Raw genomic sequence first — 15,801 nt, 5'->3', positions numbered from 1 at the left:
CTGCTTGTCCATCAGCAAATGTCTGGTTTAGTCACAGACTACATGGAGGCGTATGGCACCAAGTTCTACTGGAAGTGCACACCGAAAAGTGTAGAAAAGCTCCCGTCTGGCCTCCTTCAAGTCACATGGATGGATCTAAACACTAAAGAGGAACATCGAGACACATTCAACTCAGTACTTTGGGCTGTAGGTGAGGTCAACCTGTCTAGAATGCACACAAAACATTGCATTTATTGTACACATACACTATGGTTGCAGTATGGATACAATATATTTTACAAACTGAGGAAGGAGTTGAGCCAAAACGTTTGTGGTTTTGTTTACTAAAGAATATTAAATAAAAAAAATAAATAAATAATCAAATGAGTGGGGATCACTGGCTATTTTTGACACATTATAGACAAAAATGTAGTAATTGAACACTGTTTCGAAAGTATTGATTGCACAATATTGTCTATCCATTCAAATGTAATAATTATTAAATTAAAGGTATTTACTATTATAATGTTTTACGTAGTTGTTGCATTTAAATATGTAGTTAGCATTTATTTATTATATTCGTATTATATTAATATCATCTTTTTCAATCATTTTGGAAATTATTGATGATTTTTTTATTCCACTGTTTAACGTAGTTGTTGGAATTAAATTTGTAATTTAACTTTTAGTTTTAAAATGTCTTATTATTATTATGATTATTATTATTATTATTATTATTATTATTATTATTATTATGCAATCATTTTGGAAATTATTGAGGATTTTTTCTTTTTATTATACTCTTCAACATTTGTTGGATTTAAATTTGTAGTTATTAATTTATCTTTAATTTTAAAATGTATTATTATTATTATTATTATTATTATTATTATTATTATTATTATTATTATTATTATGCAATAATTTTGGAAATGATTGAGGATTTTCTTTCCTTTTAATTATACTCTTTCACATTTGTTGGAGTTAAATTTGTAGTTATTAATTTAACTTTATTTTAAAATGTATTTTTTATTATTATTATTATTATTATTATGCAATAATTTTGGAAATTATTGGTGATTGTTTTTTTAAACACTGTTTAGGTAGTTGTTGAAATCAAATTTGTAGTTATTAATTTAACTTTAGTTTTAGAATTGATTTATTATTATTATTTTTATTATTATTATTATTATACTGTTTAACATATTTGCTGGAATTAAATTTTATTCATTCATTCATTCATTCATTCATTCATTCATTCATTTTCTATTCGTCTCAGTCCCCTTATTAATCTCGGGTCATCACAGCGTAATGAATCTCCAACTTATCCAGCATATGTTTTACGCAGCGAATGCCCTTCCGGCTGCAACCCACTGGAAAACATCCATACAAACTCATTCACACACATAAACTACGGACAATTTATCATAACCAATTCACCTGTACCGCATGTCTTTGGACTTGTGGGGGAAAACTAGAGCGCCCGGAGGAAACCCACACGAACATGGGGAGAACATGCGAACTCCACACAGAAATGCCAACTGACCCAGCCGAGGCTTGAACCAGCGATCTTCTTGCTGTGAGGTGATCGTGCTACCCACTGCGCCACCGTGACACCTGGAATTTGATTTTTAGTTATTAATTTAACTTTAGTTTTAGAATTTATTTATTTTATTAATATTATTATTATTATTATTATTATGCAAGGTCTTAGGTAATTATTGATGATTTGATATTTCTCAATTTTTCTTTAGACATAACAAAGCTCAAGCCAATATTTCACATCCATTTATCAATTTATTTTCCAAACCGCTCTATATTAAGCAGAATAATGTGCTATAAGCTGTTTTATTCTCATTCAGCACTGTCAGGATATATTTATTGATTTAAAACTAACCACATTATTTATATTTATTATTAATAATTATTTTTATTAATATTTTCTATTATTCTTATCACTATTACACACTCTTTTTGGAAAATAGGCATTATTTTATCTATCTTTTTTCAAAAAATTTCCTAAAACGTCAATATTTCACATCCATTTATCAATTTATTTTTCAATACGCCTTATAATAACCGTAATTATGAACTATGAGGTCTTTTATTCTCACTGATCTCACTGTAAGGATATATTTATTGATTTAAGAATGACCGCATTATCTCATACTCGCATCACATCTGCTCTAACAGCCATTATTGTCTGTGTGAAACATGTCATACATCCGAGTCATCCGCATGTTTCATCACGCTCTCTAAAAGCATAACTCCTCCAAAATATATCAATCTGTTTGTGCTTATGTTGTCCTGCTTTATCAGCACAAACCACCCATCAGGCCCGAAAACAGGGTAATAAAGAGTGAGTGGTGGAATCATCAAGGGAAGTGTTAATCACTGCACTGTGGTCTGCTCTTGAGGACCAGGATGCACTGGGGCCCCAGGGTCGCCATATTCCCTGCTTTGTTCTCTCACTCCGGCTTTTTCCTGCCCGTCTTTCTGTACGGAAACCCACCCAGAGCGTCCAGGCTTTTTTTCTTTCCCCCCTGTTCTCATCCCTCAGCATCTCTTGTCACTTTCTATCTTTCACTCATCTGATTTCTCTCAATCCGCTCGCAGGGACAATGAGAGGAATATGGGAGCGTCCGGTTGGCTGGTGCTGGTTTGTTTATTGATGGTACAGTGTACAGTTAGGATGAGACTGCAGCTTCCTGTATGCGTGTGTGTGCGTGTGAGGTTTAGTGATCTGTAGGGACTTTTGCTGTACTGTATTGCAGCATTGATTTTATTTGATTTTATTTTGTGTTATTTATTTTATTTATGTTGGTCCAAACTTTGTGGTTGAGAGATTTATAGATTATATTGTTCATTCCTGCGTTCGTTCATTCAACCATTCATTCGTTCATGCATGCATTCGTTTATTTTATTTTATTTTATTTTATTTTATTTTATTTTATTTTATTTTATTTTATTTTATTTTATTTTATTTTATTTTATTTTATTTTATTTTGTATATGTTTGTCCAAACTTTGTGGTTAAAAGATTATGGATTATATTGTGTGTGTGTGTTCGTGCATTCATTCGTTCGTGTGTGCATGCATGCGTTTGTTTGTTCGATCGTTCGTTCATTCATTTTCATTCATTCATTTTCTTTTTGGCTTAGTCCCTTTATTAATCCGAGGTCGCCACAGTGGAATGAATCGCCAATTTATCCAGCACATGTTTTACGGAGCGGATGCCCTTCCAGCTGCAACCCATCTCTGGGAAACAACCATACACACTCATTCATACACACACACTCATACACTACGGACTATTTAGCCTACCCAATTCACCTGTAGCGCATGTCTTTGGACTGTGGGGGAAACCGGAGCACCCGGAGGAAACCCACGCAAACGCAGGGAGAACATGCAAACTCCACACAGAAATGCCAACTGACCCAGCTGAGGCTCAAACCAGTGACCTTCGTGCTTTGAGAAGACAGCACTACCTACTGCGCCACCACGTCACCCTTCATATATTTTATTTATGTTGGTCCAAACTTGTGATTGAGAGATTATAGATTATATTGTACGTGCGTGTGTGCATGCTTGCGTTCGTTCATTCATTTGGTCGTTCGTGCATGTGTGTGTTCGTTCGTTCGTTTGTTTACTTATTATATTTTACTACAGGTACAGTTAAAGTCATAATTATTCACCCTCAATTTTGTTTTCTTTTTCAAATATTTCCCAAATGATGTTTAACAAAGCAAGGAATTTTTCACAGTATTTCTGAAAATATTTTTTCTTCTGGAGAAAGTCTTATTTGTTTTTTTTTTTTGTTTTGTTTTTTTTGTTATTTGGCGAGAATAAAAGCAGTTTTTAATTTTTTTAAAACCATTTTAAGGTCAGTATTATTAGCCCCCTTTAGCAATATTTTATTTTTGATTGTCCACAAAACAAACCACTGTTATACAATGACTTGCCTAATTACCCTAATTTGCCTAATTAACCTACTGTAGTTAAGCCTTTAAATGTCACTGAATGTGATTTCAGAATACTAGTATCTTGAAAAATATCTAGTAAAATACCATGAATGAACGATGAACACTAGTTCCTAAATTAATATGTTATACTTGAGATGTTATGTAAGGGTAGCATGCAAGTTCTAAAATTCATTCCAAATAAAAATCTGAGAAATTACAACCTTGTAAGCTACAACTTCAATAAAATAACAGATTATAACTGGAAATAATTATGACAAATAAATAATAAACAATATTAATTCATTGTTGTTATTATTATTATTATTAATAATATTTATATTATTATTATTATTATATGTAGCATGTGTAGTTTCCAAACATTATTGGAAGTAATAATTAGAGAATATGACAGTTTTGGTTTCAAATTTGGTTAACATTAGTGACTAATAATTTTAATTACAATTTAAATAAATAAATAAATAATAAATACATACTATTTAATAACCTGGTAAATATATTGATCTATACCAATAAACTCACCCAAGTTTTAGTACTTTCTTAACAACAGTTATCAATAAACTTGCAATTGTTATGAACCATAATCAAGACTAACTATCAATTATTACTATTTTTTGCGCAGTTGGTTATCGGTTGCCAAATAGAGCAGTATTACCCTAATAGTTTTACAGTTAAGCAGTGTTAGTACTGGCTGTTGTCATGGTGAGAGGAGCTTTCAGAGCTAATATCCTCTATCACACCCTTGAGAGGATGCTGTGTTTCCCTGCTGTGGCCTCTCTGTTTCTCCGTCCTGCTCTCCTTCTCACAGTGGAAGCATAAAAGTTGTCATTTTTGATCTCCCTCATGGAGCGGCCTCATCCCTCCTCCTGTCGTCCACCCTTCCGCTCCTCCATCCTTCCTCTGGGCTGCACCCTTCTGCAGGTGGCAGGAAAAAAAGCTTTCCTCCATACTGTAGCTTTACTGCTTTTATGAAGGGAAGTAATATACATTCTGCAAATGTGCTTTCCGATTGGTTCACAGTTGTGTTTATTTAATGTTTTTTCGTTTGTTTGTTTGTTCCACTTACATTCTTTTTATGTGATTGGTCCATAGCCTTTTTTCTTATCATTAGATGTTTATACATTTAGATGTTTATACATTTTTATACATAAACATAACAAAATTCAACTTTCTGTTTGATTTTATACAATTTTTTTTTATATATCTACTGGCAAGAAATAACACTTAAAATAGAAATGTGTTGTTAGCTTATTCACCCTCATTCCATCAAAAGGGAATTTATTCCTCAGTGGAATCATTTTCAGATGAAACTCAATAGTGATAATTAGTGATTCAGAAATACCAAGTCAATGGCTACTAAACATGCAAAACAAAAAGAAACCTGCTGCGGATTATTTACTAAGTTGGGACAGACAGCAACTCTCAAAACTGGACTGACACAGTTTCAATTTAACTTCTATGTTAAGCTGCTTTGACACAATCTACATTGTAAAAGCGCTATAAATAAAGATGAATTGAATTGTGATTTTTTTTTTATCTTACTCAATTTAAGATTTGTGGAAAAATAATCAATTATGAGTTAGAAAGTGTTTTTTTTTCCTCATGCATGAAGTTGCACGTTTCTTGTGAAATTTGAATATCTTATTTGTCAAATAACAAAACTAAACTTAAAGGGCACCTATGGTGAAAAATCTACTTTTCAAGCTGTTTGGACAGAAATGTGTGTAAGTATAGTGTATAAACTGTCATATTGGGGTGAAATAAACACACCCAGTCCTTTTTTTTTTTAAATTTAACAACATAAAAACGGTGGACCAATTGGAACGGTTTTCAGATCGACCGCAACTTTACGTAGGAGAGCGATCCCCCCGCCCACCAATATTGATTGACAGCTGCACGTATTAACATGTCCGGTAGTCACGTGTATAATCATATCAACAAGAGAGGATGAGCGCAAAGCAGCCGAGAATAAAAGGTCTGTTCAGTTCGTTAGGATCATCAATCATCATCAAACGTGATCAAGAGTGAGTTTCACAAATTTAAAATGTTTTAAAACAGTGCACGTGTGTAATGAATTACAGCGATTTACTTCAGCTTTACTTCATCATCACAGCCGCGTCTCAGAACAATTATAAAGGAAGACGCTTCAATCCCAGTTTGTGGACGTTAAATCAGGTTTATTTTGTACATTAACATAACAGATATTCATACAGCAGTGGATATTACCAGTATCATGTCACATATGCGTGCAAAACGAGTGCAAAGCTTAACTCTCTCTCTCTCTCTCTCTCTCTCTCTCTCTCTCTCTCTCTCTCTCTCTCTCTCTCTCTCTCTGTGTGTGTGTGTCTGCGTGTCTGAGCTATGTGTGTGTGTGTGTGTGTGTATGTCAGCGCTACGTTTGTGTGTGTGTGTGTATGTGTCTGCGCTATGTGTACTTTGTAATGACATTGTGTGTGACTCATTGTTGCAACTCCACAAAAACTGCATCAAATACTGATTGTTAAAGTTCTTACTGTAGTATTTCTCACACACGTTACATGAGATCTGCTTCCTGAGGCAGCCGAGGGCGGCGGTTGCTGACTGGCACGTGGGAACGGTGGGCGGGGAGGACTAGCCTTAAAGGCCCAGTACAAAAAAACAGCAAAACCTTTTTTCCAGCTATAATATAGACACTTCATACAGCTATAATAAATAATCTGATGGGTGTTTTGAGCTGAAACTTTACAGACACATTCTGGGGACACAAAACCCTTATATTAAATATGAAAAAAGGGGTAACCTATGTGCCCTTTAAACAATTCATAGATGATGAAAGTATTTAAATGTGTTCATTTATTAATGAATTTGTTCATTTGTTTATTCATTTTTTATTTGTTTATTTATCAATTAATTATTTAATTTATTTTTAGAACTATGCGTCAGAAGCTGATATCTCTTTGCAGTAGGTGGCTGAGTGCATTTATGTGAGAGTGTAATGCTGTGTTTACACCAGACCTGGCATGCGTGAATAAATCGTGCTATCTGCTCGTAAATAGAAGCGTGAACATTTTGAGTTTCCTCGCTTTATTCATGCGTCAAATTCACTTCACAGTAGATGCGCATTCGCATCATGGGCAGGGCTTCTGTCTGCTCGGTGACTCTAGCTTTGTTGCTAAATGGCAAACATGGATTTTATTGAGGGAGTAGCTGTGCTTTATGTGCTTTAGGAAGGCTGAAAAACAGCATAGATTCGTTCGGCGCCGTGTCTGAGTCCACTAGATCCTTTCAGAGGTGCTCCCAGCTTTGAGTTCATCCACTTCTCCAGAAACTATACCTGGATGTTGGAGGCTTTCAGCGGTGCTTCAGACTGAGCCGAGCCCAGTTTGATGAACTGTTGTCCGGTGTTGGCAGGAGGATTTCCCCTCAGGACACCACCAACAGGGGCTATGTCATAATCACGCCCCTACAAGAGCAAGCTCATGACTGGTTAACACGGCACGAATGTCCGCTGAAGTTCAGATTTTCCAACTCTTCTTCTTGATTGTTGGTGGTTTTCCCTGTTGGGAAGAGGTAAAATTAGTCATTTTTACTGTTGATTATCAGTTGGCACCATTAACCCTTTAGATGTGCAAAAAAAATCTGGCTTTTATATGGAGTTTTGTTTAAGTATAACAGCAAATTCTATAGTGTGTGTGCATAAATACACTTGCTATGTTTTTGTTTACTCCATGTAGTTTCATGAGCTGAGGTGCTTATTTTGATTTTCTCAGGTGTATCAAGGAAAGTGTGCAAAGTTCTCTCACACACTCAGTAAAATGAGAAATTTTACTTCTTCCCAACAGGGAAAACCACCAACAATCAAGAATGCATAATTATATGATGTCATGGCTTTGCGATCAAAAAAATTCAATATAATGGAAATCAGTGGGACAAAAACAGCCAACATAATGAAAGGGTAAAATGTACCCATGGTGTATTGTTGAGTTTTTAAAAAACAAAGATTTTTTTTCCCCAAAATGTGTCAAAATTAAATTTGTTACGCAAAAAATCATTCCATTTGCTGAAACACTGAGAAAATTATGGCCAAATTAAGACTCAACAGCACCCCATAGTGGAAGAAAATGTCCAGCACCGCAACATAAGGGTTAAAATCTATATAAATCCATTTTACCATAGCAATCATAACTTTGGTCTTTTGAAAGAAAACTCTGATCATTTTAGTAGTGATTTTAATTATTTGTTGTGTCTGAGCCTAGCCATTATTTCTGTGTAAGTCATTTAAGGTCATGCGTTTTTTTTTACGTGCCAGGAGCTGTGTTTTTTTTTCTTTCACTACTGTGCAGTGAAATTTAATTAAAATGACTGGAGAGTTGCAGATTTCACACAGATCTGGTGTGTGACTGGAATGGAAGGCGGCTCAGTTCTCCCTCATTGTTTCATCCATTCTTCTCTCCCGCTTGTTGAGCTGATAAGGCTCATTTAAAGTCTTGCCAGGAAGATTGTTGTGGCTAATTAACATGTTGGCCTTGATTTCTGTCTTGTTTAACTCCAGGCTTTGTTCTTGTGCATTATCAGAGCCAGCTGTTTGTGTGTGTATATGTGTGTGTGTGTGTGTGTGTGAGAGAGAGAGAGAGAGAGAGAGAGAGAGAGGAGGTCTGGGTCTGAATTCTCAGCCGTAGTCCTTATCTTTAGTCTTGTGTTGTTGTGTCCAGCCTTCACAATGCCAGGAGCCCAAATCAGACAGAAAAAAAGAGACAGGAAGTGCAAGAATGCCCCGCTGTAGTTTGACGCAGTTACTGGTATTTTTCCCGCTTTACAGTAATCATCGTTTCAAGTCCTGTTTTCTTTTTTTGCTTTGTTTTTTCTCAGATGAACCAATAAAACACATTCTCACAATTATCAGGCTTTCTTAGCCCACACAAAGTCAAGGACGTTTTTTTTTCATGGGCTGTGAAGGTTGTCTTGAGGGCTTTGTTGCTCATGGAATGTGGTGTAAAACAAAGGATTTCTTTCATTTTAGATGGCACTGGTAGAGCTTGTAGTTTGTGGACTTCTGAACTTGTGGCTCTTCTCAGACAGCATCCTCTAAAACAAACAGAAATAAGTGAAATGTTTTTCACTATGTAATAGGAATTATAACTGCTTCTAATGGGAATCGCACAGTTTTAAAGGAACTGATCATTACATTTTAGTATTACACTAAATAAAATGATTTATTGGCTTTTTAAAATTATTTTACAGTAAGTGGTTGCAAAAAATTTATATGGACTGAATTTAAACAGACAAATTCAATTTAGTAATAATCAACTTAATTAGTTGTTCAAAATAAGCCAATATAAAAGCCTATATAAATTTGTTTGCAACCACTTACCTCAAATTAAAATTTTCAGTGTATTTTAATATATATATAAAAATAGTATGATTTTAAATGTGCTTTTTTTGGCCTGAAGTTTACTTAACTGGGCTTGTAGTACCATCTGCTAATGTTTTATCAGCCATCTAGGCTATATTCACCTTATTCTCCATGTACGAGTGGGCGCAGCAATTTGAAACTTTTTGGCTCGAGACTTCCAGTCTCATTCACTTCCATTCATTTTTAGACATTAAAAACGGCTCGCTCTGCTGCTTGATGTTGCAAACTGACATTTTCTTATTATATTATTCTATTTTGTCTGTATGGTCATGTAAACACTTGTTTGTAGAGCAAGTAGTTTGACTGTTTTCTGCCGTTATTTCTAGTCATTTCTCCCATAGACAACTGAATCAGAAGTTCTAAAACAATCGTAAAGACGAGCGCACTTCCGCATTGAAGAATAAGTTTAATACGAAGATACAAATGTAAATTTATGTATTAAAAATCATCAATAGATGGAACATTTTTGCAATATTCGCTATAATCCCTACTACGAAGCACATTTTTTAAATTTAAAAAGCATTAATATTAACTCTTTACAGAGACTTAACTCTATTAACTCTTTTTCTGGGTTTATTTGGTTTATCCAAGTCTATATAAGGTTTTTGCAGTACAGTTTCTAAAACTAAATTAAGACAGGTCACATTGTGGAACTTAATAAATATATACATTGCATACATGAGCAATATCACACGAGTAGCAGTACAATATGGCTGTACTGTATATCGGCACTGGTGGCAGGCGTGCGTTGGCTAGAGGCCGCAGGCCGAATGCCTTAGGACGTACTCACACTATGTACAGTTGCCTGGAACCGGGCCGAAGCACACTTGTGCCCCCTCTCGTCTCTCCCGATGGCCCGCACTCACATTACATTCGAGCCTGGGCACGCTTGCATCATCGATGATGCGCTGTTCAGTACGCTCTCTCGCTCAGCACAGTGAAGATTTCTTTAGTTATATCGTTTTAGTGGTTTGGGATGCGGTGACCCCAGTCAAATATTTCGCCAAACAGATCAGCCACTTTTGACGCTCATAAACAATCATAAAGTTTTCGTGCTGCAGGAAGTAGGAGGTTTGCTGAAGGTGCAGCTGTTGTGCATTGAGGGGTTTGCGTCTTTAATAAACCATGAGAGTTTGCGTTCATTAAACAGTAAGAATGATTAATAAACACATATGAAACAGTCCCCTAAAAGTCATGTCTCGTCTTCAGTTTCGTGCTCAGGCACGCTTTGCACTCACACTAAAGCGTACTGCGTACTCTAGCGTAATATCTAAACTGATGACAAAACAGTTGATTTTGCTCACATTTTAAGATTATATGGCTGAACGATATGAAATGCCATCAGTCTACAAAGATTTCCCAGTATTTCTCTGTTGCAATTGGGAGGTTAACCCACAATAATTAACCCAGAAAAAAGCCAAAGCAAAGCAAACGTTACCAATTACCTAACTACTATTGTATAAATACAGCACTACAACATCCTAAAAAGAGAAATCGGTTTAGAATGTCACTTACATGTTCTGTAATGATTTGTTTAGCTGTAGTTCGAAACAAACACTGGAAAAATGCTGTTTTTCCTCCCCTAAGGACTTATTATGCAGTCTCTGTTGGCATCTTATGGCAAAATGTCAGCCGTCTTTGCTCTGCTCAGTATGACAGGCTGATGTCGGCCAACGTGCTGAATCTCCGAAATTATGAAAATTAAAAGTAGCCACTATTCTTATAAATAAACTGCATAGTTGCAATCTAAACAACTACATTCTCACCTAAAAAAAGGCTCAAAAATACATTATGTTGCCCAACAGCTGCAATATCTGTCAAACTGTAGTGCTCTGCTTGTCACGCCTGTGGACAGAGTAATACACAAAGGATGAAGAGGATGTACGAGTTCTGGTATTACTCAGATTCAAGAACCAGACAGAACTGTTGTATAAATACAGTTGAAGTCAGAATTATTTGCCCCCCCTGAATTATTAACCCCCCTGTTTATTTTTTCCCCAATTTCTGTTTAATGGAGAGAAGATTTTTTCAACACATTTCTAAACATAATAGTTTTAATAACTCTTTTCTAAGAACTAGTTTATTTTATCTTTGCCATGATGACAGTAAATAATATTTCATGAGATATTTTCCAAGACACTTCTATACAGCTTAAAGTGACATTTTAAAGGCTTAACTATGTTAATTAGGTTAACTAGGCAGGATAGGGCAATTAGGCAAGTTATTGTATAACGATAGTTTGTTCTCTAGACTATCAAAAAAAAAATAGCTTAAAGGGCTAATAACTTTGACCTTAAAATATTTAAAATTTTAAGATTTAAAAAATTAAAAGCTGCTTTTATTCTAGCCGAAATAAAAGAAATAAGACTTTCTCCAGCAGAAAAAATATTATCAGACATACTGTGAAAATTTAATTGCTCTGTTAAACATCGTTTGGCAAATATTTAAAAAAGAAAAGAAAAATTCAAAGGGGGGCTAATAATTCTGACTTCAACTGTATATACATGCATACATGCATGCATGCATATAGTACATACATTTAATTGTGTGTTTGTTTGGAAAACCTGTCAGGAAACAGTGTTTTCAGTTACATTTGGTCCTGTTTTTAGCACAGACTCTATATAGAAATACATCTATATCTATCAGCTTTAAATATTTTGCAAATTCTAATAGTTTATTTATTTATTTTTTACTGTTATGCTCTATATAATTCTTTTGGACCGTTATATATTCTTATCGTTAATATTTAATGTAATATAATTTTTATTTAAAATCAGTTAGTCATAATTGTTAGCCAATAAAGTAAAAAAGTGCTTATTTTATATTGTTTATTTTATTTTTATTTTTTAGTCTAGCTTTTTGTATTTTCTCTGTAGAATTGTTTCACCATCTCACACTCTTTCTTTGAGTAATCAATAGATACATGTATCTGTGACTCAAGTCTCGCTGTATTGAAGCCGAAGGAAGTTGTTTCTAAGCTTGAGGCAGGAAAAGGGGCTTAAGGTTTGTTGTTCTTGCAGGCTGATAGCATCTACATGGTTACCTCTGGCTTCTGCTGCAAACATTGTTTATTGTGATACCTATGAAGGCACTGGGACCCTAGTCTTGATTGTGTGTCTGAGACGCCGTGAATGGGGGAAGGAGGCTGGAGATGGACAAGCGTTGACAGCCTCTCTCAGTCCTCAGATAGGAAGTGACAGAAATGACACTGCAGGGCCCCAGGTGGCTGATGGGATATGCATCCAGGTCTTCTCATTACAGATTCTGTCAGACCACCACACAGACACTTTCTAACCAGCTGTGCTTGTGTTTACTTTTGTAATCATTGGATAAGATTTTACCCTCTAATCTTAAAGCGTAAAGCCACCCCATATTCTCCCAGCAGGCCGAGCATTAAACTCCAGCCTCAAACCTCCATAATATGTCTCATATGTCACTCTAGCTGTCATTGCTTTCTTCTGTTTTTGACTTTAGGCAGAGCCCCTGAAACCAAGACTCTTAATTTGGAGAAGGTTGGCGTGGAGATCAGCAAAGAAACGGGGAAGATTATCGTGGCTGCTGATGAAGCCACGTCTGTGCCGAATATTTTTGCTATTGGAGACATCGGTGAGGTAGGTGTGATGGATAAATGACTTCAAAAACGTACTAATAGGTTTTACTGTACTAAACTTAATGTGAGGGATTAAGTACATCCAGGATGTTGTTATCGCAGATTAAAGTCCAACAGGCTTATCGGCTGTTGTTAAGGACTGAAGGGCTTTATTTTGCGACTTTAGTCTGCTTATTACATGGCTACTTGACACGAAACAAAAATTTGACACACAACTTTGTTCTGAGCCATTAAGTTTATAGATTTTTTAATTAAATGCTGACAGAAACTAAAACAGCTGATGGAGCAAACACTAACCTGCAAATTCACAAGTCACAAGATGGAGCCAAACAGTCAAAAACGCAATGATAAAACATATACTAATTTACTTGCAGTTACATAATATTAATGTGGATTTAAGTTTATGTATTTGAACGTGTTCGCTGCCGGTCAAGGTGATGCAAAGGTCCTCAATGAGCCTGGGTTATTTAGCAGTTGTCATATCAGAATAACGTACCTTCTAATGTTAAAACTGACCAATCAGAATCTAGTATTCCAGACAGCAGTCTAATGATTCACAATAACAATGCATATTAGTCAGCAAAAATCAAAGTGAGATAGTTTTTACTTTACCTTTGTAACAATAAAATGGCTTTCTGATTAAGAAAAAAATGTAGGGTTGGGTTTTGTCCATCAGGAGTTGATTGGATCATGTGGTCAGAGAAATTAACACATCATTAGAGAAAGATGAGATGTTGTAAGAAAAAGTTCCTTCTGTGAAAAAGTAAAAATGTATATGATTATACCAGGGGGTTCTGGGGGATTTAATCTAAAATAAGAGATTTATACTTCAGCGTCAAATGCGCAAGTCAGGTATGGCACAGCCATCACACAGTCGCATAAATATCGCCGTAGCCTGATGCAAACCCTGATGCGCAACTCTCAAAAATGATAACTACACTGCATACCGATGCGTAGTGCAAGAGCTGTGATTGGTCGGATTGGTATCGGTCACAAGTTAGTGTTTATATATCAAGTGTTCGACTGCGAACTGCAAAAAATGCTTTTCTTACTTATTTTTTGTCTTATGTCTAATCCAAATATTTAAAAATCCAAAAGAAAAACTAAATAATCTGCCAGTGGGGTACGCAAAACAATCTTATTTCAAAGCGAAAAACATTATTTAGCTTGCTTTAAGGAAAAACTCACTTAATTTTGACCTAGTACTTCTGAAAACTCTAACTTTTTGATTTAAGAATTTTTATTAGATATTTGAACTAGAGCCAGGACAAAAACTGTGGCTGAAAATGCTAAATGTATACATTTAAAGGGTTTTCACACCTCTAGTTTGGAAAAAGTCAGGAAAGTGGGTGTGTTAAGCTCTGTTTAGGTGGGAGTGTCGCGGGAGGGGGAAAAGGGAAGGTGCATAAAAATTTGCATAAAATGGGAGTTTCTCTTTGGGCACGTGCTGATTTTCACAGAGGCTAAACAAACAAACAGACGCAGGGGAGAAAGACAGTGACTGTTTACATGAACATCAGTAATCGAATTATTTGCCAAATTATTAAATGGTGGACTTTAACTGCAGTTTGGCACTTTCATTCAGGAACATTTCCTGTATGCCCTTCTGCATGCCCTCCCTAAGAATGCGGCGAAAATTCTACACGACGGTAATAGTTTGATTGCGGTGTTTACATGTTTACACTCGGAGAGCAGCATTTACAGCGGATTATTCAGTCCCTAATATTTTAGTGATATTAGTGTGCTGTAAACTTAATAAGGTCTGTCTTTAAACACTAAAAGAGTACTGCTGATGATATGAACTAACTGCCATCTGAATAAACAAACAAAGGCCACTGATCGCTTACTTACCAAATCTGTGGAGACTGGACAATCAACACAACTGGAGGCACATCTTTATTAAAAGGAGACGAGCAGCAATCCGGATTTCACCATTCCAGATACAAAAAGCTCTCGGGTAAAAAAACGTTCCGTACAATCGTATTTCTGTCGCATGTCACGTGCACTGTAATCCACACGTGAGTCCAGCTGCGCTCTCATAGCAGGAATTGAAAACAAAACCTTTGTTGCAGCACATTTATGAACACAACACTGACTACCTGTGTCTCCAAATAATTCTTGTTCTTTCACTTGTTTTGGCAACACAACGTGGTGTCTCTCTGCCGTCTAAACACTGTAACAGGTATAAACAGTCTTCGAAGCTAACATGCATATTAATGAAGTTACACCTCATTCACAATAGAGCGCGCTGATTGGTTTGAACCAAGTCTTTCTCATGAATTAATGCTGCACACTCAGACAAGTCACGATGCACTCGCAGGTACAGACATCCACTTTCCGCGCTGGAATACACGCAAGGATATAATCAGCGTGACGCAGCTTCAAAATTTAGTTTCAAACTGGAAGAACGAATTTGCTCGAAGTAACGCAAAAACAACCAATTTTCACTTTTTTTGTGAAACATATGTGTCCTAATAGTGTTTTTAGCAGAGTGGGACACATAAATGACTGTCAACAGCTCAAAAATTGTGCTTTGGTGTTTCGTGACCTTTTATTATCTTGTAAACGAAAACAACAACAAAACAAAACATTAGATTTATTTTTTAATCTAATGTTGAATTAACTGTGAAATGACAATCCTCCACCTAAACTAGTATAATCTGCCCCTGGATTATACCCCCCAAGCCTTGATCAAACTGCAAGAAGGCGGCACAGCTGGAAAGCAACACATCCACAGCATATTTATGTCTGTCAGTTCAGTTGCTCTCCTGGAAGGTTGTTGCCCTGTAACATCCCCGACACAACTGGCAGCCGGGATCAAATATCGCAGCCGTCCGTCAT

General features: G+C 35.8%; 1 protein-coding gene across 2 annotated transcripts in view; it reads left to right on the top strand.

Annotated features, from left to right (window-relative positions):
- The window catches only part of txnrd2.2 (thioredoxin reductase 2, tandem duplicate 2), a 50,965-nt gene that overhangs the window by 20,636 nt on the left and 14,528 nt on the right, over nucleotides 1-15,801 (top strand). For both annotated transcript variants that reach the window (XM_056457451.1, XM_056457450.1), the window contains exons 11-12: nucleotides 16-190; nucleotides 12,825-12,961. In XM_056457451.1, coding sequence (XP_056313426.1) covers nucleotides 16-190; nucleotides 12,825-12,961 — 312 coding nt within the window. The remainder of the gene's footprint in view (nucleotides 1-15; nucleotides 191-12,824; nucleotides 12,962-15,801) is intronic.

The sequence above is a fragment of the Danio aesculapii genome, chromosome 5 (assembly GCF_903798145.1).
Source record: "Danio aesculapii chromosome 5, fDanAes4.1, whole genome shotgun sequence".
Classification (NCBI taxonomy): domain Eukaryota; kingdom Metazoa; phylum Chordata; class Actinopteri; order Cypriniformes; family Danionidae; genus Danio; species Danio aesculapii.
Note: the sequence above shows the minus strand (reverse complement) of the source record. Positions and strands in the feature narration are given on the sequence as shown.